Here is a 27558-nt window from a genome sequence, read left to right on the forward strand (position 1 = left end):
ATCAACCTCTTTATTAAACGATATCGCCACTTGAAATGAGTAAGTACGTTTTTGACTGACACATTGTCAATCAGATGAACAATAAATTGACTTCGTTATTGTTTAGCTATTGTATCTTCACGATTATATTTAGCTAAAATTTATATTTACTAATGTATAAGAAAACGCTCTAAAATGTCATCTTTACTCGAATATTGTGGCAATCCCACAGACTTGTTCTAACTGATTTCAAATAATTATACCTTATGGTAACAAGTTTCGTGAAATTTATTTTATTCACTACATCACCCTACCACCTGTATTATTACGAAATCGATCAGGTTCGGTTTGACATGGCAACACTATTAAAAAAAAACATTTTGCAAATGGCCGCAACCGCTGTGTAATTTTACGTTTGCGGCGTCGTTTTATTTCGTTTTTTGTTCGTGAAATATGCTTCACGAACATTGTAATTGGATTGTCGTATAAGTGAAATAAAGTGTAAGTTATTTCTTGTATAATTAAACAAGTGATTTATGGGTTTTTTGTCACATTTGTTTATAGCGACGCGTAGCATTTTGTACGCCATGTGAGTGGATTGTGTTTTTGTTTTAGAAGGCGGTCAGCCATGTCGCTACCGCCTTATTTGCTGGGGCCCAACCCATGGGCCACCATGATGGCCCAGCAGCAGCTGGCCGCTGCGCAGCAAGCCGCCCTGCAGGCGCACGCTGCGGCCGCTGCTGCTGCGCCACCGGTGCCACCATCGCAGCCTCCGAAGCCGCACCATATACCAGAGGAAAAAATAAAAGAAAAAGGCAAGTACAATTGTATCGATCAATCAATCTCTTCTCTTCTTCTTCTCTTTCAATCAATTTCAAAGCTGGTTCTTTATTTGGGGTCAGCCCTCCTAGTACATTTACGCTATTTGCGGTTTTGTGTAATTTCTGTCGTTAAGCTCGTCGTCTTTTTTTCAGTTGTATATAGTTGTTGTTTTTAGGTTATTTAAAAAGTAAGTATTATTGTGTGTATTCATTGTATTTTCTTTGTATCAGGACACTATGCTGTTTTAAACAAACATGTACAACATTCTTTATTTTTTTATTTAGGATCACCAGACAATACATCAGGGAAAAAATAATCTGTAGCTTACATAACATTAAGGGTAGATGTTTGTCCAATTATAGGTAATCACAGCTTATTAAACATAGTAATAGTATGACACTACAAATTGTTATAATTATGTTACTGTGTGCTCAGCTTTTTTGTAATAATTGGCCCCTTTCTCAAGGTTTTGCCATTAAGTAATTTGCCAAGACTATTTCCTTTGGGGTGACATTATTTACAGGCAATGGATATAATTTTCCAATTTTTTAGACACTATGGAAAATGCTGTAATTGCAAACATTTATTAGTTTCGTTTAAGTATTTTAATAAAGTGTATTGGATACAACCTCCATACAATGTTCATGTTAAATGATGGTGTAATGCAAATCACTTATTTTACATTATTGATATCATATTGCAGCACAAAAATGGCTTCAACTACAGTCAAAGCGTTTTGCCGAGAAGCGCAAATTCGGCTTTGTGGATGCTCAGAAAGAAGACATGCCACCTGAGCACATTAGAAAAATCATCAGGGACCATGGTGACATGACTAGTCGCAAATACCGTCATGACAAGCGTGTGTATCTTGGAGCCCTTAAATATATGCCTCATGCAGTCATGAAGCTGCTAGAAAACATGCCAATGCCTTGGGAACAAATCAGAGATGTAAAAGTCTTGTACCACATCACAGGTGCAATCACATTTGTTAATGAAATCCCATGGGTTATTGAGCCTGTCTACATTGCTCAATGGGGCACAATGTGGATCATGATGCGTAGAGAAAAGCGTGACCGTAGGCACTTTAAAAGAATGAGGTTCCCACCTTTTGATGATGAGGAACCTCCTCTAGATTATGCTGATAACATATTGGATGTCGAACCCTTAGAACCAATTCAAATTGAGCTTGACCCTGAAGAAGACGGAGCTGTTGCATCTTGGTTTTATGACCACAAGCCACTTCTAGGAACTAGGCATGTAAATGGATCTACATACAGACGCTGGAACCTGACACTACCACAGATGGCCACACTTTACAGATTGGCAAACCAGTTGCTCACAGACTTGGTAGATGATAATTACTTCTACTTGTTCGATTCAAAGAGCTTTTTCACAGCAAAAGCCTTGAACATGGCTATTCCTGGAGGGCCTAAATTTGAGCCTTTGGTGAAAGACAATTCAGCAGGAGATGAAGACTGGAATGAGTTCAATGATATAAACAAAATCATTATTAGGCAACCAATTAGGACTGAGTACAGGATTGCATTCCCTTATCTGTACAACAACCTGCCACATTTTGTCCAGCTGTCATGGTAAGTAACAACCATTGTTGACAAATGAAAGTTGATATTCATAATATTTTATTTATATTCAAATGATGTCCTGCCACATTGCGAGTGTATCAAGTACCCTAGGATTTCATCTAGATAGGCGCCTTACATGGAAAACTCACATAAAACAAACGGAATGAAATTATATTAAAATACAAAAATCTTCATTGGCTATTGGGACGAAACTCTACCCTCTCAGTGCATAGTAAATTACTCCTATACAACGCAATCATTAAACCTATCTGGACATATGGGATCCAGCTATGGGGAACTGCTAGTAATAGTAACATAATGTGTCTTCAAAGAGCACAGAACGCCATCCTTCGAGTGATTGCCAACGTACCGTGGTTCACCCGAAACGATGAAATACACGATTATCTCAATATGACCACCATAAAGGAAGAGATCAAAAAATTCACAAACAATTATACTGGATAAGACTAAAACTGTACATAGACTTAAAAGGAAGCACATTGTGCAAAATGAATGTTTGGTTAAATGAGACGATGGTCTCCAAAACCCCAATGTCAATTCCTAAATACATCAAAACTGATTATAGTCGTTACCGACTGATGGCAGTTCCAAACAGAAAAAAAAAAAAATCTAATTGTATGTGATTCAATTTTATCTATATAAAGAAAACAGTGAAAGCATATTTAATTATTTTTTATATTTTGAGTCTCAACTTTCATTTCCTTCAATAAATAAATTAAAAAAGTAAAATTAATGCACTTCACATCCACTTTCAAGTCAGTCATTGACATCCTAAACATTTTTAGGTACCACACACCAAATGTGATATACATCAAAACAGAGGATCCTGACCTGCCAGCTTTCTACTTTGATCCTCTGATCAACCCAATATCCCACCGACACTCTGTGAAGTCTCTGGACCCCGTTCCAGATGAGGAGGAGTTTGTGTTGCCTGAGGAGGTCACTCCATTCCTGCAGGAGACAGCTCTGTACACTGATAATACTGCTAATGGCATAGCTCTGCTGTGGGCTCCTAGGCCATTTAACATGAGATCAGGTAAGGATTATTCCTTTTAGGAACTTCAAACATTGCTTGATAATGATATTAAGCACCAATATGCAAAATAAAATATTCAGTAAAGCTTTTGTTACAAAGATCTAATAACTCAAAAAGTACTAGCTAAATTTGTAGTCTCCAAGTAATTTACTTACCATGGCCCTAACATGGTGTCTTACCATAAAGAGAAAAATAAATCTAATTATGCACCCTCTGCAGAAAACTATCACATGCCTTGGGTTTTTGTATGTGTTTATTAAAATAACCTTTCTTCTTAGGACGCACACGTCGTGCCATCGACGTCCCATTAGTGAAGACATGGTACAAGGAACATTGCCCTCCAGGCCAGCCTGTTAAGGTCAGGGTATCATACCAAAAACTTCTGAAGTACTATGTGCTGAATTCATTGAAGCACAGGCCACCTAAGCCACAGAAAAAGAGGTAAGAACACTTTTGTTAGGTATAACATTTATAACTTCCTTGAATAAAATCACTGTACAATAACATAGGTTTGCTGCAAAAAAAATTTTTAAACTAAATGCAAACAATGTATTTAGTGATGAATGAGTTAATTAACACTTTTGGTGCTAAGTGCCTATGTCCAATACAAAATGAACACATCTTGCGTGTTCTTGGCAGTGAATGTGTAAGAGTATTTGTGTTTATATATTATATACAACTCTAACCTAATGTTCTTGTGTGACTGTTCCACATAATACCTTATTTAGAAAAAATATTTTCTTTTAGGTATCTGTTCCGTTCCTTCAAATCAACGAAATTCTTTCAAACAACAACCCTGGACTGGGTTGAAGCTGGGCTACAGGTCTGCCGCCAGGGCTACAACATGCTGAACCTGCTCATACATCGCAAGAACCTCAACTACTTGCATTTGGACTACAACTTCAACTTGAAGCCTGTGAAAACACTCACCACCAAAGAGAGAAAGAAGTCGCGTTTTGGCAATGGTAAGTTCTTGAAACTCAGAAGTCTCATGTATTAGTAAGAGTTTCTTAAAATGGTACAATATTTTTGTTCATAAAATATTGCTGGATATAACATCTCTTATTTACACAACTGCTAAAGTTAGTCATGCTAGTTACTGTTGTAATGTTTTGTTTATTTTTCAATAGTTTACTGCATAAAATATTATGTTTTCCATACAAAAACTTTTTAATTACTTTTCTGCTATACAGAAAACCTCATTTTGAAAACTGACACCTTTTAGTATGAGGTCAATTCAACGCTAAAGATTTCCATCATGAAACTCAGCAAGTATTTTCATTGGCGTGGGACACTTTCTTAATAACCGATTTCAATTTAAAAATGTATATATAACCTCACTCTTTTGCTCATAAAATTTACAACACATGGATTTGGTTCGTAATTAAACATGCCTGAACAAAGCTAAAGAGTAAAGGGCTATATGAAGCACATATGCATCACAAGTTAGCAGCTTAGCACACCCTTTCTTATTTTGTCATCTCTCCACAGCATTCCACTTGTGCCGCGAAATCCTACGTCTCACAAAACTCATCGTGGATTCCCACGTCCAATACCGCCTGAACAACGTGGACTCGTTCCAACTGGCCGACGGTCTGCAGTACATCTTCGCGCACGTCGGCCAGCTCACCGGCATGTACAGATACAAGTACAAACTCATGAGGCAGATCAGGATGTGCAAGGATCTGAAGCATCTCATCTACTACAGATTCAACACGGTATTTCTTCCAATATATATCACCGTTAGGTACCTCTCATCATGGATTCTCACGCCTTTCATATAAATGTAAATCAGATCAGTACAAGCTCATGAGGCAGATCAGGATTTGCAGGGATCTCAACACCTCATCAGATTCAACACAATGAGTTACTTTATGTGTAACATTCTCTGAAACAAAAACATTCTTGGTCTGAACCAGTGTTTCAAATCATGTCATAGGTTGAGTCATGAGAATTTTGAAAGTTCAGTACGAATCTCGTGCCAGCTCTTATGAATCAACCTATACTGTATAGTTCAAATGGAATGGAATGGTAAGCGGTTACCCTCGCCCGCCCGGAACACCAGAGGGACTGTCAGTGTGTTATGGGTGAACGCTCTTTTCTTGAAGGTCTGAAGGTGGTCGTATTGGTCTGGAAATACCTCAGGCTACAGTTCATTCCACAGTTTAGCTATGCGAGGCAGGAAGTTTCTGGAGAAATGCACAGTTGAGGACTGTCAACTATCTCAGTGGTGAAGATGGTGCTAACCATCTCAGTGGTGAAGATGGAAACAGTATCAGTCATAATAAAAATGTAACCTGTCTATGTTTTCTTAAGTACCTATGTATATTTTCTGTTTAATAATAGGGTCCGGTGTCGAAAGGCCCCGGCTGCGGCATCTGGGCGCCCGGCTGGCGCGTGTGGCTGTTCTTCATGAGAGGAATCACTCCGCTGCTGGAGCGCTGGCTCGGAAACTTGCTGTCGAGGCAGTTCGAAGGACGACACTCCAAAGGTATGAGTAGGATAAGTTTAAATACTGTTTCAGCTGAAAGACAACGCACGAACAACGAACGCAACAATGGGTCGTGCGTTACTCGCCATTCAATCTATTCTATTTGACGACCGGTCTGGCCTAGTGGGTAGTGACCCTGCCTACGAAGCCGATGGTCCCGGGTTCAAATCCTGGTAAGGGCATTTATTCGTGTGATGAACATGGATATTTGTTCCTGAGTCATGGGTGTTTTCTATGTATTTAAGTATTTATAAGTATTTATATATTATATATATCGTTGTCTAAGTACCCTCAACACAAGCCTTATTGAGCTTACTGTGGGACTTAGTCAATTTGTGTAATAATGTCCTATAATATTTATTATTATTTATTATTTATTATTCGTCATGCAATCCTCAATCCAAATCCCGTGTGATCCACACCAGATTGTCAGGCTACATTGTTCGGAGCCTGATTCATGATTTTAACCCCTAAAATTGGTCGACACGTTTCTCTGCATACTGAGCAGCACTATCGAGAGTGTAAGTTGGTCAGCCAAGGCGAATGTCTCTTATTAAAGCCTCGTCGCGGGCACGGACATCTTTTGATACTATCACATAGATAGTGTCAGTGCCATTATATTAATACTTTTTTCCTATCCTATCTGAGTTCTCTGCTCCCAAAATTTGTGTAACCTAATTTAATGACGCAGGTGTTGCAAAGACCGTTACAAAGCAGCGCGTGGAGTCCCACTTCGACCTCGAGCTGCGAGCCTCCGTGATGCACGACATCGTCGACATGATGCCTGAGGGCATCAAGCAGAACAAGGCCAGGACAATCTTGCAGCATCTGTCTGAAGCCTGGAGGTGCTGGAAGGCCAATATTCCGTGGAAGGTTAGTCAATTGACATGACGTGTAAACTAACAAAACTTGTCCAGTTGGTTGTGCTGTATCAAGATTCAAATTACCATCTGCCGATACAAATACGAAGATCAAAAGCAACCATCAATTCTATTTGCATCACGTATATTTTGCACAGGTCCCCGGACTGCCGACGCCGATCGAGAACATGATTCTCCGCTACGTGAAAATGAAGGCCGACTGGTGGACGAACACGGCCCACTATAACCGCGAGCGTATCCGGCGCGGCGCCACCGTCGACAAGACCGTGTGCAAGAAGAACCTGGGGCGACTCACCAGGCTCTACCTCAAGGCTGAGCAGGAGAGACAACATAACTATTTGAAGGTAAGTTGTATTAGGGGGGTCTGTTGGGATTCTTTTCTACTATCGATCGAATACTGGAAGCTTTGTAACCAAATAATCACAAAAATTCCTGGTGAATTGTGATATCTACTTGGGTAAATCAGCAGTAAAACGTTATTTTTTCTCTTAGGACGGTCCCTACATCTCTCCCGAAGAAGCCGTAGCCATCTACACAACCACAGTCCACTGGCTGGAGTCCCGTCGCTTCGCGCCCATTCCGTTCCCGCCGCTGTCGTACAAGCACGACACGAAGCTGCTCATCCTCGCCCTGGAGAGACTCAAGGAGGCCTACAGTGTCAAGTCCAGGCTGAATCAGAGTCAGAGGGAGGAGCTGGGGCTCATTGAGCAGGCGTATGATAATCCTCACGAGGCGCTATCAAGAATCAAGCGTCATTTGTTGACGCAGAGGACTTTCAGAGAGGTATGTTTTCATTGATATTTAGTAACATGAATTTGAGTTACTTTTAGATGGCTACAGTCTCGATATTGTAGCGTATTTGCACAATTTTATTAAACATTAAATCCGTTTCACTTCATGTTATAACTTCATTTGTATGCTTAAAAAAACTTTATTTGTTGAAAAACATGAAATATTCATACTTGTTCGTTGTAATACGGTTGTATCCTTTAACGCGTTAACTGCGTGGAACTTAAAAAAAATCTTAAAATATCGTGACGAAACCGGACTAATCCCAATAAGGCTTAGCTGGGTCGGAATGTGCGAGGTCAGATAGCACACTTGTCAGCTTCATAAAAACCAGCGCCAGCAAGAGAATTCGCCAAAAAGCGGGTGCAGTGCTCCCTTTGGAAGCTACCGAAAAAGCTTTAATGTATTATAATATTAAACTAATAACATTATCAGGTGGGCATCGAGTTCATGGACCTGTACTCGCACCTGGTGCCGGTGTACGACGTGGAGCCCTTGGAGAAGATCACGGACGCGTACCTGGACCAGTACCTGTGGTACGAGGCGGACAAGCGGCGCCTGCTGCCGCCCTGGGTCAAGCCCGCCGACACCGAGCCCTCGCCGCTGCTCGTCTACAAGTGGTGCCAGGGTCAGTCAATTGACTTCAAAAACCTATGATACTGTTATTGTTATTAATTCCTTTGATCATTATTGCATAATTCTATTGGTATCGCACCGTCAAGAGAGTTCGAGTCCAATACAAGACGTCGTGCTCGTCGGGTTCCGTACCTGAAAAGGAAAAAACGGAACCGTTATAGGATCACTTTAATGTCCGTCCGTCCGTCCATCTGTCAAGACCCTTTATCTCGGGTCAGAGTTGAAATTGAAATTATATATGTTATGAACCAAGTGATAAATTGGGCATTTTTCATAATGCCCAATTTGAGATGACAATGTGATAATAAATATGCCACCAACCAATATTTACTAAATATGAAGATTTACTGCACGACATATTTAATTATATGTACATAATTCCGACGAAACAAGAATACGACGAATCAGGAATCCGACGAAACAGGAATACGACGAACCAGGAACAAACCGTTAAACCTTTGGAAGCCAATGACGTCTGTCTCATCGAGGAGGTTTTTTTAAAATAGATATCACTTTTCATGCCATTGTTTGGGCACACGTGTACAACGCTTGGCAATCAAAGGGTAAATAAAAATGTAATATATTCTTAACAATTAGCTATTACACTCCAATTCTATCAAAGAAGAAGGAACTAAGAAGCACGAAGAATGAAGATATAAGCGATTGCCCAAAGTGTGTGTTGTGGCAAAGGAGATCATGGTTGTACCATCCCCTTGTTACAAACCTCACTTTGGTTGGTTGCACTATCAACACTAGCAAGATAAGAAGACGACTTTTACATTTGAAGAATCGGTAACTGTTTAGTAACACAACATGTCCGTTTTTTTATTTTACTAGAATAGATGTTCTGTTCGGTTCATGTTAAGAGGAAAGGGGACGACTTCTCCATATAAACGTAGTCCTCATTTTCCTCTTTGGATATTGACGTTATGGAAAATATTTTTCAATAATTTGATGCATATTAACCGTAGCTATGCCCCTACGTTTGATTTTTTTTATTGTTCTGATTATTGTAAAAATTTGGGACGAAAAACTAATTTCATACAAAATTTTGTACAAATGAGCCTAATTCGAAAAAAGGCAAATGCAGGGGCATAGATGTGGTTGATGTACAACCAATTGTGTCAAAATATTTTCAATAATATTAATATCCAGAGAGGAAAATGAAGACTATGTTTGTATAAAAAGGCCATTTCGCGCGGGTCCTCCACTTTCGTCTTAAACGACATTTTTTCTTTTTTTTTGGCATTGCGCTGATGTGAGTAGTTCAAGTACGGGTTGTACGTGCCATAGTATGGAAATCTTTTTGGTGTCTATGTGCGCATCGCACACCTGTCTGTATTCGCATTTAGGGCAGTTAGTCGTCGTGTGTTTGAACATATTTTGATGTAACCATGGCATCTTTTATCCTATTCGGTTAAAATTGACCGATTCCTAACACAATATTTAATTCTAGGCATCAACAACCTCCAAGACGTCTGGGAAGTGGGCGAAGGCGAATGCAACGTGCTCCTAGAGTCTCGCTTCGAGAAGCTGTACGAGAAGATCGACTTGACGCTGCTCAACCGTCTGCTCCGTCTCATCGTGGACCACAACATTGCGGACTACATGACTGCTAAGAACAACGTGGTCATTAACTACAAGGTAGGCGACACTCATTGGCAGGAAAACATAACCAAATTAAGTCCAAGTTAGTATCATGTATGGTGTAACCAACAGAGTTTCACGCATACCTATTCTCTTGTACGTACGTCTACTATTAAGGATAATCATAATAGTATGTTTTATAGTACCTATTTTATAGTTGAAAAGCCTTAATCGAAACCAGTCTTGATCATAGGCGCCTAGTGAGAGTTTACCTTACTGGTTTTCATTTGCAAGTGGTATATTTTTATATGATGAATTGCGTAGGGGTCCTGAAACCAGAGAGTCCCTGTGCTCTGGGGACGGTCCGAGACGGCGGACGCGCTGATCGCTCGTACCGTCGCTCTGACCGTCCGACAATACGCTATCTGATCATACTATCAACAGAAAAACACTTACAACTAACACTTTAGCGTATTAACTAGCTTTCCTTTCCTAGGACATGAACCACACGAACTCCTACGGTATAATCCGAGGGCTGCAGTTCGCGTCGTTCATCGTGCAGTACTACGGGCTGGTGCTGGACCTGCTGGTGCTGGGGCTGCAGCGCTCTAGTGAGATGGCCGGCCCGCCGCAGCTGCCCAACGACTTCCTGTCGTACCAGGACCGACAGACGGAGACAGCACATCCGATCAGGCTGTACTGCCGATATGTCGACAGGATCCACATTTACTTCAGGTTCGTTGTTTACGTATCGTATATATTACGGATAAAACGCATATTGGCGCTCTAATCCACGACTACGGTTTTAACTTACTTTCACAATGAAGTATTTGTATGGTTGTATTGTTGCGCATGCCATCATTTTAAGAGGGAAGCATACGTGATTGTTCATACAAAACGAGAAAACTTTTTTTTTACTTCTAAATATTTCCCATTCTCCATGGTTTTTTTGTATGTTATTGACAAGATGAAAAACGAGGTTTATAGGTTTTACGTTTTTTTATAATTAGCGAAACAATTTTTTTTTATAGTGAAACCTACAATATATTATGCTGAAGCGATCGACATCCAAAATCAAAGATATTTGTTAGTGGAAATAGTTTTCTCCCGAAATGGAATTTCATAGAAAAATTACCGTTGTTTCGATAGATTCGAAAAGATATTCTTCCCTCTAAACAGGACCATGTTAACTTGAAATCGTAAAATGACGTTATATCAATCCGATGGTTATTTCAAACAGATTCACAGCAGACGAAGCTCGCGACCTGATCCAGAGATATCTGACGGAGCACCCTGACCCGAACAACGAGAACATCGTCGGCTACAACAACAAGAAGTGCTGGCCGCGGGACGCGCGCATGCGGCTCATGAAACACGACGTCAATCTGTAAGTCATTTTTGTTATGTCTCATGTTTTTTCTGTATTTTAATTTAGGTCTACCGGTATGCTGCATGCGGCGTCAAGCTTTATGGAAAGTCAACAATCTTCGTGTAGAATGTAACATTCGGACCCGGGTACGTCCTTAAACTACGTCCAAAAGAGAGGTATGGGCATTGTGAATGTCATCTCGCTTTGTGTGGTAGGGCAGCACAGCGGATGTCATTCCAGATCACAGCAGAGCCCAACTGGAGAAGTAACTCCACCTTACAGAAAACCGCAGCCAAATAACCCTAGACCCTACCCATATGTTGTGTTCCTGCCGGTGAGTAAGGTTGCCAGAGCTCAACGAGGGGGGAGGGAGGAACGTACATAGGCTAAGGAGACTGCTTACCATCAGACGGACCTTGTTTGCTACCGACGTAGTATAAAAAAAAAGTATGTAACACGTTCTACGTTAAGATCCAACGACGGGAAAAGTTATATAGGCCGATAATCAGGATTTTTAAATCATGTTTTCAACTTCAACATTTATTCAGCAAATAGGCCACAAGGACACTACACGTCAACATGGAATTTACATACAAGCACACTTAAATGTTCACCCTTTTAAATTGTCAAGGTATTTAATTTTAAAGTTGTTATTTTAGGATTAATTTCCTATTCTCTAATTTTCATTTATTTTCAACAGTGGCAGAGCAGTGTTCTGGGACATAAAGAATCGCCTGCCCCGCTCAGTGACCACCATCCAATGGGAGAACAGCTTTGTATCAGTTTACTCGAAAGACAACCCCAATTTGTTGTTCAACATGGCCGGATTTGAGTGCAGGATACTGCCTAAAGTAAGTTTATATCATGGTTAAGTGATCAATTTAATTAAACCTTATTATGTATTAAATAAAGTCTATATTAGATGATGAACCGCGTAGGGGTCCTGAAACCAGAGAATCCCTGTGCTCTGGGGACGGTCCGAGACGGCGAACGCGCTGATCGCACGTACCGTCGCTCTGCCCGTCCGAAAATACGCTATCTGATCTTACCACCCCAACTAATAACCAAAATAGCTTCTACGTTTCTACTAACAAAGATTAATTTTGTTCACAGTGTCGTAGTCAAAACGAAGAGTTATCGCATCGCGACGGCGTGTGGAATCTCCAGAATGAGGTTACGAAGGAACGTACAGCGCAGTGCTACCTTCGCGTCGATGACGAGTCCCTAGCGCGGTTCCATAACAGAGTCCGTCAGATCCTCATGGCCTCTGGCTCCACTACTTTCACGAAGATTGTCAACAAATGGAACACGGCGCTTATTGGTAAGGGTTCTTTACATAACGGAGAGTTTTGCAGCTGGGACCATCAGACACTCTTTAAATTTAAAACTACTGTTTCACATAAATCTATGTTTAATTAAGTATGGATATAATAATGTAAGAGTATGGTGGACTTTATAATTAAAATTATAACCCATATTCCGCAATTAAACAATCATTCATTCATTCATCATTTTCCTTGCGTTTTTCACCATGGCTCACTTGGGGAGCTTGGTGTCCGTTCAGCAACCTAAACCCTAGTCCGATTTCCTTATGACGTTTTCCTTCACCGAAAAGCGATTGGTAAAACATCAAATGATACTATTTTAAATGAATGAATAAAAATAACTAATGTTTAACAAGATATTACCACAAATTTCGATCAAATCGCTTGTTAAAATCGATATAGGTTGAAAAAATTATAATGAAAAATATTTATTTCGTAACTTATAAGTAACTTTTTACATCTGTGCCGATGCCTCTTTTTAAGTAATGAATATACTTGTATTAAGAAGCACCGCTTTCCCGTAAGATTATGTAATTGTTAACAGATGTAAAAACTAAATTAAATAATTTTAGTATGATACTAATGTGATCCGTTCTCAGGTCTGATGACGTACTTCCGCGAAGCCGTGGTCAACACCCAGGAGCTGCTGGACCTGCTGGTCAAGTGCGAGAACAAGATCCAGACCCGCATCAAGATCGGCCTCAACTCCAAGATGCCCTCGCGCTTCCCGCCCGTCGTGTTCTACACGCCCAAGGAGCTGGGCGGGCTCGGCATGCTGTCTATGGGACACGTTTTGATCCCACAGGTAAGATGGTACATTTTAAAATACAGATGATACACAAGTCATAACTCTTAAGGCGGGATTCTACCAGTGTGAGGCACTTTGCGGCGCAAGCATTTTTGTACTGAATATGCTTTTACCGCACACTGGTGGAATCCCGCCACATTTTACATTTTGTGTCAATCTGTATTTATATATGTGAAGTTTTAAGGCAAAATAAGGTACTTTATTTTCTTTGACTGTATCGATAGACGATTTCTTATTTCTTCTCTGATAGTTTTACCCAGTTGACATTCGATAAGTAGTACCTTTGGCGCGTCGTAGCTGGATTTTGTATACATAAATACCATACAGTTTGTGTAATCTCGTGAATGTATAACGCTAAAATTGTGAAATTTTCCGACCTTATTAACATTAGGTAATTTAGCTGGTTCACATGATATAAGGCGCTCACTCATCGATTTTAGATAAAAGAGTCAAACCGTAACAATTTATTATAATGTTTATTTTGTATACAGTCTGATCTTCGCTGGTCAAAGCAAACCGACGTGGGCATCACCCACTTCCGCTCCGGCATGTCCCACGACGAGGACCAGCTCATCCCCAACTTGTACCGCTACATCCAGCCCTGGGAGGCGGAGTTCGTGGACTCGCAGCGCGTGTGGGCCGAGTACGCGCTCAAGCGGCAGGAGGCCAACGCACAGAACCGGTGAGATACGACAATATTATAATATAAGTGCTCTCTCCATCACGTTGACTTCCCACCAGCTATCACTATCAGCTTCGTTTGCCGATCCCGATAATGTACTGTTTCAGCGTATGATACAGTCGCGCGTTCAGTTCCCTAAGCTTAGAACTCTATTGGCTATACAGGGTAAACCGTCTATTACTGGCCACCTAACACTATAAGGGATTCTGTTTAATAATCACACAATCTATGTTACTCATCAGAACGATAGTTAGTTTACTTGAATTGTGTAATTAAATAAATAGAATTTTTATTTTAGCCACTTTAGTATAAGGTGGCCAGTATTAGACGGTTTACCCTGGGTGAAGTTGGGGGTGCGAGAAATACAAGCGACGCCAGTGCACGACGTGGTGAAAATATGAACTTTAATTGACTACATCTTGGCAACTCCCAACTGTCAAATAAGCAATATGTCCCACAGCCACTAGGGCAGCGCCAGTCATGCACGAAGCGAATATGAAATATTGTATGAATAAAGAATGTATCTATCTATGTTATGTGTAATATGTTTGCGATATATATAGGTTTATAATTTGTAAATTTCTTTGTGCAGACGACTGACGCTAGAAGACTTGGAAGACTCTTGGGACAGAGGTATTCCTCGGATCAACACGCTCTTCCAGAAAGATCGCCACACGCTTGCTTATGATAAGGGCTGGAGAATCCGAACTGAATTCAAACAATACCAGGTAAGTACCGCTTCAATAGGCCTATATAATATAAGTATTACAAAAAAATTTGCTGTTTGTAACTGTAGTTTTTAACCTTTTAGTGATTAGGACTAATCCAAAAAAAAAACGGACTATCATTTATTTTATTCTATGACATAAAGTCAGCGATGGGTAGTTCTGTTTAGAACTTCGCAGACCACTTCGTTAGAAACCACTGTTTTATAATAAATTGTACATAAAATGTTACATAAAACGGCTGTTACCTTAAGACGCCTTAAGTTCTGTATCGTTGGACAGACCTATAAGAAAGCTTTTTTTACAGGTCCTAAAACAGAATCCGTTCTGGTGGACGCACCAGCGGCACGACGGCAAGCTGTGGAACCTGAACAACTACCGCACCGACATGATCCAGGCGCTCGGCGGCGTCGAGGGCATCCTCGAGCACACGCTCTTCAAGGGCACCTACTTCCCCACCTGGGAGGGTCTCTTCTGGTGAGACATGTTCACTTGTCAAAAACATATTACCATTACCCGTTTCTTGTTTCGGGTATCCTGTGAAAACAGTAATGGGGATGACCGGGACTGGTAACTGCTGGAGACAGAAATGTTATAGATATTTTCGCTTATGACCTACGTGCCTATTGCTCTTGCCACGCGCACACGCGCTTAAAGGCCATAAGTATCGTCTTCCAATGGCAGCAGATGAAAATCTGCACTATACAAAAAAATAATTTTAAAATTGGCAACATAATCTCTAGAATTGGTACAGGCATTCGCTTTTGCGAAAGCGTCTGCCATCTGATCCTCCAACCCTGAGGAAAACTTGGCCTCATTGGGATTAGTCCGGTTTTCTATGATGTTTTCTTTCACAGAAAAGATCTCTCTAAACAGCAAATGATGTTTCGTACATAAATTTCGAAAAATGAATCTGTACGAGCAGGGGTTCGAACCCGCAAAATTTGCGTTGAATGTCGCCACGTACAACGTCATTTCCGCAAATTTGTGTTTACTTATAACTCAAGTTGTGTCTACACAGGGAGAAGGCATCAGGCTTCGAAGAGTCGATGAAGTACAAGAAGCTGACGAACGCCCAGCGTTCCGGTTTGAACCAGATCCCCAACCGTCGCTTCACGCTCTGGTGGTCTCCCACCATCAACCGAGCCAACGTCTACGTCGGTTTCCAGGTAAATTATGTTTTATTTTATTATGTTCTACGTACATCTCCTTATAATATGGTTATGGTGGTAAAGAAATATGTATTTTTAAGTTAATCTTAGCAAATCTTTCTTTTTTTGTCAGACTACTTAGTTTTATTTTATCTATTCAGCACATAAAACAGACAACGTTTATAACAACAACATAGTACAGAAGACTTAGGGTCAAAAACATTCACTAGATTTCTCCAAGTTGTCTATATTTCGTTCACCGAAAGATATGCTCTATGTGCTGTTCAGAAACAAGGTAACATCTCAGTGTCTTAAAATGGCAAAAGCTTGCTTTGATATTGAATTACTATAATTTGAAAGTTGTGATTATTATATGATGAACTGCGTAGGGGTCCTGAAACCAGAGAGTCCCTGTGCTCTGGGGACGGTCCGAGACGGCGAACGCGCTGATCGCTCGTACCGTCGCTCTGGCCGTCCGACAATACGCTATCTGATCAGAGAACATCACTAACTTTATCTCTAATAATTATATACAGTTTTAACAAAGTTTTTTGCTGACAGGTGCAACTGGATTTGACTGGCATTTTCATGCACGGCAAGATTCCAACGCTCAAGATTTCGCTGATCCAAATCTTCAGAGCTCACTTGTGGCAGAAAGTCCATGAGTCGATCGTCATGGACTTGTGTCAAGTAAGTCCTAAATACTGCAGTGGTATTGCTTATTATGATAAGCGCTTTCTAATATGAAATTTTAGGGGTCATAACATAACTAAAATAAGGTTATTTAAGAATATAAATTAATGTTTTCTTTTCATTAGGTTTTCGATCAAGAGCTGGATGCGTTGGAGATCGAGACGGTCCAGAAGGAAACCATCCATCCCCGTAAATCATACAAGATGAACTCGTCTTGCGCCGACATTCTGCTCTTCTCTGCCTACAAGTGGAACGTGTCCCGGCCCTCGCTTCTCGCAGATACCAAGTAAGTTGAGGGTTAATTTCCCAAGAAACAGAATTCTCAAATTTGGTTCATACTGACAAAATGCTAGGCCACATCGGAAGCGTATGTAGCAAGTTTCCGGCTTTCTATGAAGTTGCGATGCATGCCGCGTTTATCACGAGTTCTTACGTAACACAAGTGATGTATTGTGAAGCGAGCCGGAGCGCTTTGCGTATTTATCGCTACACCCTATAAAATAAAATCCCCCGCCAAGTCTGTCTTTTGGTATGTTTGTTTGTGATTAACTCAAAAACTACTGACCGGATTTTCCTGCGGTTTTCAGCTAGAGTCATTCTTGAGGAAAATTTTGATGTATATTTTATTAAGGTTACATAAAACCTTAAAAAATCCGTGCGAAATCAGGGCAGGTCGCTAGTTGTCGAGATAAAATATTCGAACAATATCTGTGAAAGTTTAATGTTGAGAGGCCAAGGACGAGAATCTTTGTGCAGATATCTACTCTTGATTAATCAGCCGTGGGAAGTTTACCACGAGTTGATCATATTTATTTCTCCAAAATGATCTTTATTGTTTCTAATTATCCCTCAGAGACACCATGGACAACACGACCACGCAGAAGTACTGGCTGGACATCCAGCTGCGGTGGGGCGACTACGACTCGCACGACATCGAGCGCTACGCGCGCGCCAAGTTCCTGGACTACACCACCGACAACATGTCCATCTACCCCTCGCCCACCGGCCTGCTCATCGCCATCGACCTGGCCTACAACTTGCACAGGTGAGACACACCCTCACAGAGACACCATGGACAACACGACCACGGAGTACTGACTACTATGACTCGCACGACATCGAGCGCTACGCGCGCGCTAAGTTCCTGGACTACACCACCGACAACATGTCCATCTACCCCTCGCCCACCGGCCTGCTCATCGCCATCGACCTGGCCTACAACTTGCACAGGTGAGACACACCCTCACAGAGACACCATGGACAACACGACCACGGAGTACTGACTACTATGACTCGCACGACATCGAGCGCTACGCGCGCGCTAAGTTCCTGGACTACACCACCGACAACATGTCCATCTACCCCTCGCCCACCGGCCTGCTCATCGCCATCGACCTGGCCTACAACTTGCACAGGTGAGACACACACCCTCACAGAGACACCATGGACAACACGACCACGCAGTACTGACTACTACGACTCGCACGACATCGAGCACTACGCGCGCGCCATGTTCCTGGACTACACCACCGATAACATGTCCATCTACCCTTCGCCCACCGGCCTGCTCATCGCCATCGATCTGGCCTACAACTTGCACAGGTGAGACACACACCCTCACAGAGACACCATGGACAACACGACCACGCAGTACTGACTGCTACGACTCGCACGACATCGAGCGCTACGCGCGCGTCAAGTTTCTGGAGTACACCACCGATAACATGTCCATCTGCCCATGCACAGGTGGCGCTCTTTGTACAAAATTATTTCAATTTGCGGCGTCAGTGGGTAATCAGACGGAACTATCGAATTTCATGTTAATGTAATGTAGGCTATTTTGAGTTTGACCAATAGTTGTTGTCAAAAAAAATGGAAGGAGATTGCCCCGCGAAGCGGCTCGGTCTGTGAGGATGTGCTTCGCACGCGATCGTGCATATTATACTTCGAGCTAAGCACGTGTTCACAGACCAAGCGGCTTCCGCAGAATCCTTATTACAGGCATTAGTATGCTCTAGTCGAAGTCTATACGTTAGCCACACACAATAAGACTAATTTCTATTTTTTGAAGAAATTAAAAATACGCTGTCCAATAAATCTCTTGATTGATCAGCTTTACTAATCTGCACCTAATTCCCCAGCGCTTACGGCAACTGGTTCCCTGGCTGCAAGCCGTTGATCCAACAGGCCATGGCCAAGATCATGAAAGCCAACCCCGCGCTGTACGTGCTGCGCGAGCGCATCCGCAAGGCGCTGCAGCTCTACTCCTCCGAGCCCACCGAGCCCTACCTCTCCAGCCAGAACTACGGCGAGCTCTTCTCCAACCAGATCATTTGGTATGTCACTAACATCCATTTAGTAATACAGGCCATCGCGACATTCTTCTTCACCTTTCCTGGCACATTCGTGGGGACTTTCTTCTTCAGACGATAGTTGAAGGGTTACCAAAATTCTAAGCACATTCCACTACTCACAAACACAGTTTGGGATAATTATATGAGAACACAGCACTCGGTCTAATGACAGTAAACTTCCGCTAATAATAGTCTGTGAATATGATAGAGATAACGTTATTTGATACAGCAGCATTCATAATGAGGCTTAAAAATACATATACCTCAATAATGAATATAATGACACCTCAAACATGTAACTGAAAATAAAATACTTAATTTTTAAATAGAAATCGTATATATCCTCTATCCTCTAAACTATTATGGCACGAAATAATAGATTAATCTGTATATATATATATATTTTGACGATCTTAATATGTATTCATCTTTATATTCGATTGTAATAAAAACATGTACTGCTTATTGAGAAATCTAAATCTATGGATCTAACAGAATAACTGAAGCGTGAGTGAGTGATCTGTCGATACCCCCCGTCAGGGGGGTATGAGGGGCCGCTACCGCCTCACGGCTGCGGCGGCTGTCGCGGGTCGCTTCCCCACCGACTGGTGGGGTGGTCATATGGCCGTCGTTTTGGGGACGGTGTGGGTAGCTGGTGTAGGCCAGCTCTATAACTGAAGCCTGTAGGGTAAGTTGGTTTTCCCCGATTCGATTTCTAACAAGAACATTTTTGATATATAGGTTCGTAGACGACACCAACGTGTACCGCGTGACAATCCACAAGACGTTCGAGGGCAACTTGACCACGAAGCCCATCAACGGCGCCATCTTCATCTTCAACCCTCGCACCGGCCAGCTGTTCCTCAAGATCATCCACACCAGTGTGTGGGCCGGACAGAAGCGTCTCGGACAGGTAACACTCAAAACTAGAGTGAGGCCAAGCTAAGTTGGCAACGATTTTGATAGCCCAGCCTGTCATAATTTCATAGATGTTTGACGTTTAAAATAACACTTGAACTGTCTGGGCTATCAAAATCGCTGCCAACTTATCTTGGTCAGACTACTGGAGTTTCCTTTTATATTGCACTCGGCCATCCTGCCTACGTTCTTATCCTCGGCGACTTGACCACGAAAGCTTTCAAACAATTTGCTCTGCGTTTTTAAATGTTTTCTTATTTGATGTGTAACTCCTCTTTATTTTGCTAACTATACCTATTATAGTTAATTATTTTTACTACTACTAAACTCAATATATTGAAAGAGTTTTGAAATGGTGGGTATTTACTATTATTTCTGTCCTATAGCTTGCAAAATGGAAGACCGCCGAAGAAGTGGCGGCTTTGATTCGTTCGCTGCCAGTGGAGGAGCAGCCCAAGCAGATCATCGTCACCAGGAAAGGAATGTTGGATCCTCTTGAGGTTTGTTTCTCGCCCATGCTGTATTTATTTGATAAAATATAGTTTGGTACATGTTTCATTTGTTTTAGGTTATTACAACTTTTCCTTATGGTTTAATGATTAAATCTGTATTGTACCTATTATTAACTACACAAAACCAGTAAACCAGTTTACTTGTATCTATAACCAATAAGGACGAGATTAGCTTGTATCATTATACGAATAACCTGACAAAACGTCCTTATGGCCAGCGGCAAGGTGGGACGGTTTGCTGGCCGCGGTCACATATGTCTACCATTCTAGTGCTAGTAGAAGGGACATAGCTGTGATTGTTATACTACAAATTGTTTCAAAATATTTTCAATTATGTGATCATCCAGAGAGCAAAATGAGCACTACGTTTGTATGAAAAGGCGATTTCGCACGGGTCACTTTCGTCTTATTTGCATAATATTAACAAGGTAAAACAAATCTTTATAAAACCGAGGTCAAGTTAATCCATACGCTTTTACTATGTAATGATGCTCCTTGCGCAGGTCCACTTGCTGGACTTCCCCAACATCGTGATCAAGGGCTCGGAGCTGCAGCTGCCGTTCCAGGCGTGCCTCAAGGTGGAGAAGTTCGGGGACCTCATCCTCAAGGCCACGGAGCCGCAGATGGTGCTCTTCAATCTCTACGACGACTGGCTCAAGACCATCTCATCCTACACGGTCAGTTATTACTTCAACTTTTATTAATGAGATTACGCATAAAACGAAATATCTGAATTGTAATTCAAATAAAGTTAACATTCTAAATTGAAATTGAATATGGTAGCAAATAAGGAAACAGTTATTATAAAACCACAATCAAGTACAAAATAACGGTTATCACAAATATGAATCTGTTTGTTTATAAAGCGTACATGATTTGCGTTACTTTTTAAAAATTAAAGATGAACACCTTCGTGCCTATAATTAAAGACCGCTCGACAATATAACCTTAAGTAATTGATTATACATGATACAGTTTCTCGAGGAAAAGGTCTGAGACTACATGTTCGCCCTGCTAGATTTTCTAGCAGAGCAAAGACATTGCAGAGTGATCACTTAAAAAAAAATGCATGTCCTTAATATGTTGTAATGGCGTGTACACAGGCGTTCAGCCGTCTGATCCTGATCCTGCGCGCGCTGCACGTGAACACGGAGCGCACCAAGGTGCTGCTGAAGCCGGACAAGAGCACGCTCACCGAGCCGCACCACATCTGGCCCACGCTCGCCGACGACGACTGGATCAAGGTCGAGGTGCAGCTCAAGGACCTCATCCTGGCCGACTACGGCAAGAAGAACAAGTGAGCACATAGCCTATTACATATCCTGATCCTGAATCCTTTCGTTTTGACTTTTTGCAAATACCAGCTCCCGGTAAACCCCCGCCGGGCACAGTTGGGAATAGGCTCAGCATTCGCATGAATCATTCCCACCTGTCCCCGCCTCATGTATGCCGCTCACGTCGGGTTCCTTGATTCCTACATACTACTTGTATTTATCTTATAGACTCAATATAAATCTAGATACCTTACAATACTAAGTAGTATTGTTACGTAAAGGTGCCTCAAAGCTGTAGCGAATGCGCCACAAGAGAGCACGCCTACCTGTATCTAGATGCTTAAGAAACAAGACATAGATACTATAGATAGGGAGCAAAGCTTACATCCATACCTAACCATTCTTTCTTTCCAGTGTAAACGTGGCCTCGCTGACGCAGTCCGAGATCCGCGACATCATCCTCGGCATGGAGATCTCGGCGCCGTCGGCGCAGCGGCAGCAGATCGCCGAGATCGAGAAGCAGAGCAAGGAGCAGAGCCAGCTCACCGCCACCACCACGCGCACCGTCAACAAGCACGGCGACGAGATCATCACCTCCACCACCAGCAACTACGAGTCGCAGACCTTCAGGTATGGACCTTGTAGGAGCAGGGCCAGCCCACCCCTATAAGTAGTAGAGGCTGTACTTTTCTTATTTTCAGGTGAACTTTTTTTTACTCCACCAATCCAAGCCGAAAAGCTCACCTTTATTATTATTAGTTCTACTATAAAATCTGTCGCCTGTAGTGATCTACAGGGACTGATTTCGGTTACGTTATAAGGGTATGGTAGCGATATAAAATTACGATACCGATACATTATACCTTTAAGGCCGCGCGGCAGTTTTAAAATAACGGTACTTGCATTTTTTCCGGTATATATCTTAACCGTTATTATAGCCAAACTGATAGTATTAAATAAAATCAAAAACGCTTACGGGCTTACACTTACATACACAGCTTCATCCAATAGGAACCAAGTTGGCGTAAGGCGCGGGCGCCCCTCACGCCTTTACCCCTTTATGAAAGCGGTTACCCGAAAAAATGACGGTACAGTTATTTACTGGTAGCGAAATAAATTTATTCGGCTACCTACATGGTTCGGATTAAACCGGTATGATGTCATACCGTTATCGTTATTTTTCGGTTATGCAGTCCCTGGTGATCTACAATGATTGATGCGTAGCGTTACGCCCTACGTATTCTTATGCCGTCTGTACACACTTGGCGAGAACCTCTTGCCGAGAGTCTCGTCACCGCTCCGATCCAATCGGAGAAACGCGAGACGGGACGAGTAAGAATGCAGACGAGAAGGGCATTATATGCAGGAGGGGGTCACTGTCTGCAGCTGACTGTACACACTCGTTCTCGGCCTGTGTCGGGGTATCTCGACGAGTGTGTACAGCCGGCGTTTAAAAACAACACAACTAAATATAATTCATTCCGTAGGTACGGTACATGTGTTAAACTTGTATTCCTTTTCAGCTCAAAGACAGAATGGCGTGTCCGAGCCATCTCTGCCACGAATCTGCATCTCCGCACGAATCACATCTACGTCAGCTCCGACGACATCAAGGAGAGTGGATACACATACATCCTTCCTAAAAATTTGCTCAAGAAATTCGTGACTATCTCTGATTTGAGAGCACAGGTAATTTTCTCATTTAGTTAAATATTTTCTCAGGGATGGTTTTAAGGCTGGTGAGCATGTTATAGTTAAAATGCCATTAAAATTAAGTTATCCTTATCTGTTACAAGTATTTTTACTAGCACAGTTATGGCATGTTTTATCATAAAATTATGTAAAAAATTGTCTAGCTAAACCTGAATAACTCTTACCACATCTGAAAGTGTTTCATCTTATGTAGTAACTTAAAAAGAAGCCAGTGGATTTTAAGTGTAGTAATAACCTTTTTATTTGATCAGATCGCGTGCTACCTTTACGGAACGTCACCTCCCGACAATCCCATGGTCCGCGAGGTGCACTGCGCAGTGCTGCCTCCACAGTGGGGTACACATCAACAGGTAAAAATCTGACACTAACATTCTTTTCATTTGTTCATTTTACGTTACGATATCTGTAACGATGAAATGAATTCTACAAATAAGAATAAGAAAAGAATAAGAATTTTTTTATTGCCACATATTACAGGTTCACTATAAAAATAAATTACATAAAAAGAATTATAATAATTTATACATATGAATAACGTAGAAATATTGGGCAAAGGGTTCCAGTCTCAGCGTGTGTAAATCATCTACGAACATATAAATCAGAGGCGGCGCGTGCCTTTTCCTCGCCTGAGCGCGCCGCCTCGGCCGAGGCATGTCTACACTGGCCGGTTTTTGCGCGAGGAAATTTCCTCGCGCGTATGCTCCCACTGTGTGGACCCGCATATTCACGCACGTCGCACATCGTACTACGTAATGCACACGACTTCACACGAGTAGTTTGCGATCGTTTCGCAAAGGCAAGCGCTTTTGCGGCACGTTTGGCAGATCAGGGTGCACCTTTAAAAAAAACTGTTTCATCTTACATTTACTTACACGTATAAGTTTGCTTTATTTATTTAATTAAAAACAGGTGAGTTTCTCGATGACTCGCTTCATTTAGTTCAGTATACTGTACGTGTGTACGCCCGCAGGTGCACCTCCCTCGGCAGCTGCCGAAGCACCCGCAGCTGGCGCACCTGCAGCCGCTGGGCTGGATGCACACGCAGCCCAACGAGCTGCCGCAGCTCTCGCCGCAGGTACCGCAGCTCCGCCGCCGTGACGTCACCCGACGCGCTCGGCTACAGCCCAATACCTACCTACCCACCTTCGTGCATACCGGCACGGTTTATGATGACTCACACACGAACACAATAGGCGTGACGTTCAAAGGGCGTTTCTGTTCTAGTTTCCTTCAAATGGGGCTCATTAACCCCTTGGACGCCCAGATCGCCTAAAGCCGTCGCAATCATGCCTAGAAGCATAGTAGGAAGCCGGGCTTTCACTTGTCACATTCTAAAGCCAACACATAATCTTATACATTCCATTACGAGAAGATAAATCTGACTCATTTCTTTACCAGGAATGCATTATCAAAGCCCTCTAAAATACTGTAAATACCCTGCGAGGTAAACATATTTTAATTGTTAGTAGCTTGTGGTAATTAATTTCCCAATGCAATAACCAGTGCTTTTGAATACCACATTATCCTTAAATGACTTCATTATGAAGTTTCCGGTTTGCAATCCAGTCCCGACGATTAATAAGTATTAAAATTTGGAATAAATTTTACACAGATCGATCGACATGCTTAGTTTTTTAAGATTTAAAATAATTCTACATAAGCTCAGTAATGTGGTTCTAAATCATACATGCGGTAAAATTTTGTAATTAATAGTGAGTATTGTAAATATTTGTAACAGGACCATGTAGGTTTCATACGATAAAAGTTGATATGAAAGAAAATTATTGAAAACGCTTTTATAAAAATATTTTGATTACTTATTAAAACCAAAGAATCTAAATACCTAATCGCTTATGATTTCTAATTGTTGCATATTTGTTGTGATTTATTTATCAAGTGTTTTTTAGGATTCCGTACCCAAAGGGTAAAACGGGGGCCCTATTTAGTAAACTCCGCTGTCCGTCCCATCTGTCGGTATGTCCCTCTGTCACCAGGCAGTATCTCATGAACCGTGATACCTGGCCAGTTGAAATGTTCACAGATGATGTGTTTCTGTTGCTGCTATAACAACAAATACTAAAAAGTACGAAACCCTCGGTGAGCGAGTCCGACTCGCACTTGTCCTTTTTTTTATAAAATGACACGTCAAGATAGCCAGCACACACCTACAGCCCATGGGGATAATATTATTCTACAAAAATGAGCAGCGATGAATTTGTCATTTTTAGGGTTCCGTAGCCAAATGGCATAATTTAGAAATAAACACGCTTGTTTTTTATAGGACATCACGACACACGCCAAAATAATGTCAGAAAACCCGTCCTGGGACGGCGAGAAGACCATCATCATAACGTGCTCGTTCACGCCCGGCTCGTGCTCGCTCACGGCCTACAAGCTGACGCCGTCGGGCTACGAGTGGGGCGCGCGCAACACCGACCGCGGCAACAACCCCAAGGGCTACCTCCCCAGCCACTACGAGCGCGTGCAGATGCTGCTCTCCGACCGCTTCCTCGGCTACTTCATGGTGCCCTCGCAGGGCAGCTGGAACTACAACTTCATGGGTGAGTGCCTTTGTGCTTGTCCAGTGTTTCGTCCAAATGAGACAGTGAGGAAAATCATAAATACCAAGGTACAACTAAATTTGATTTAGGAAACCATAACCATCGATTTTGGGAATAGAAAAAGCTACAGTAATGGATTTTTAAAAAAGTTCTCTAATCAATAATATGTTAGTTAGGTTTTTTAAATCATTTTATTGCATTTATAAATGAATAATAAATCTATGGTTTATTATTTCTAACGCTGTTTCGGTCATGCTTCTAAACAAGACGGAAAACTGCTCAAATTGTTGAGCTGTTTCACCCCATGAATTGTATATAGACTACATTTAATTTATTATAAAAAAACAGTGGCTAAGAAATCAGTTACATGCCGCCTCTTTTCGTATTTTTCAGTTGTAATGTCATTTTGTAATTCATTACTTACAGGGTATTAGTTGGAATTGATGCAATGTATGTCTGTTATTAATTTTTATTTATTGTTCATAAACAGGTGAAAATTACAATTTAAAAAAATATATGCAAAGTACAAAGGCAAACTTTTCATTATAAGATATCTCTTTTAGTTAACCTTCGAGTAATTAAAAAATAATTGTATTGATGAATAAATGACGATATTTGCCGGTAGGCGTGCGGCACGAGCCCAACATGAAGTACGGCGTGCAGCTGGGCAATCCGCGCGAGTTCTACCATGAAGTGCACCGGCCCGCGCACTTCATGAACTTCGCCGCCATGGAGGACGCCGCCGCGCCCGTGCTCGCCGCCGACCGCGAGGACCACTTCGCCTAACTCGCGGCAACAGTGCCAACACGCTACAACTACCTACTATTGAAGAAATTAGAAAGTCTATAGACATGTTTCTATCTATTGTAGTTGACCGGCCCTCATCAACGTTTGACTCCTGAGTCGAGAGAATTCATATTTGAGTCATCTCAATACATTTTACAGTCAACATCAAACATATAACCAAAGTGTCCTAAGTCCAGAGCCAAAACCAAATCTAATTTTGACCTATAATAGATTTTTGATTGATTTTTGGAGTTTTGAATTTGTAACCTTCCTTCTTTGAAGAAGGTTACAAATTTAAAACTCCAAAAATAACTCTGGGTCTTAGGTGGATTAACTATTGATATAACAATATTGACTGTTCGGTTCAACTACCTAATTAATAATTACATAGTTGGACCGGACTTATTAAATGTACAGCTAACTTGAATTGACGAGTTCTCGAATAGTCAGTCAACGGTGTAGACGATGGTACAGTCAGCGTCAAATACTTCGTAGCAGTCAAAGTAGCCAAATAGTTCGGTACACCATATATTTAGTATGGTGTACCGAACTATTTGGCCACTTTGACTGCTACGAAGTATTTGACGCTGACTGTACATAGGGGTAACTTGTATTTTGTTTTTAAAAATATTGTGCGGTCGATCCGCAACTACCCATATTTCTACTCCATGGATTAAGCCACAAATGTAACATCTCAGTATTTGTGGCATAATAAACGGATACAGTGATTCATCCGGAAATATACCATAATAATCTTCTTTACCAGTTGAAATGTGACGTGGACGAATGATGTTGATATTTACTAATAAGGATAATAAATTGAATAATTTCCTAATGAATGATTTTTATTTATCCAACTACT

At 41.6% G+C, this 27558-nt stretch overlaps 1 protein-coding gene across 1 annotated transcript; it reads left to right on the plus strand.

Annotated features, from left to right (window-relative positions):
* The first annotated feature begins 334 nt into the window (after positions 1-334).
* On the plus strand, positions 335-27531 carry LOC133524403 (pre-mRNA-processing-splicing factor 8). The gene is made up of 36 exons (XM_061860388.1): positions 335-480; positions 595-794; positions 1505-2393; positions 3191-3441; positions 3720-3882; positions 4189-4406; positions 4933-5159; positions 5788-5932; positions 6624-6805; positions 6951-7157; positions 7306-7596; positions 8038-8230; positions 9695-9882; positions 10322-10560; positions 11066-11212; positions 11895-12045; positions 12308-12515; positions 13119-13324; positions 13819-14009; positions 14602-14737; positions 15042-15211; positions 15756-15903; positions 16447-16575; positions 16704-16864; positions 17432-17623; positions 18720-18914; positions 19674-19845; positions 20237-20350; positions 20866-21039; positions 21466-21659; positions 22051-22266; positions 23160-23325; positions 23601-23699; positions 24320-24424; positions 25631-25910; positions 26536-27531. Exons 2-36 carry the CDS (start codon positions 608-610, stop codon positions 26694-26696), a joined length of 7095 nt encoding a protein of 2364 aa, XP_061716372.1. The 5' UTR covers positions 335-480; positions 595-607; the 3' UTR covers positions 26697-27531.
* The last annotated feature ends 27 nt before the right edge of the window (positions 27532-27558 follow it).

The sequence above is a fragment of the Cydia pomonella genome, chromosome 13 (assembly GCF_033807575.1).
Source record: "Cydia pomonella isolate Wapato2018A chromosome 13, ilCydPomo1, whole genome shotgun sequence".
NCBI classification, from domain to species: Eukaryota; Metazoa; Arthropoda; class Insecta; order Lepidoptera; family Tortricidae; genus Cydia; species Cydia pomonella.

Bases quoted from the DNA above. Each gene is read 5' to 3' on its own strand.
- LOC133524403 (XM_061860388.1), top strand. From the start codon at position 608: ATGTCGCTACCGCCTTATTTGCTGGGGCCCAACCCATGGGCCACCATG. The intron at 2,394-3,190 runs GTAAGTAACAAC...AAACATTTTTAG, and splicing joins CATTTTGTCCAGCTGTCATG to GTACCACACACCAAATGTGA. The intron at 7,158-7,305 runs GTAAGTTGTATT...TTTTTCTCTTAG, and splicing joins GACAACATAACTATTTGAAG to GACGGTCCCTACATCTCTCC.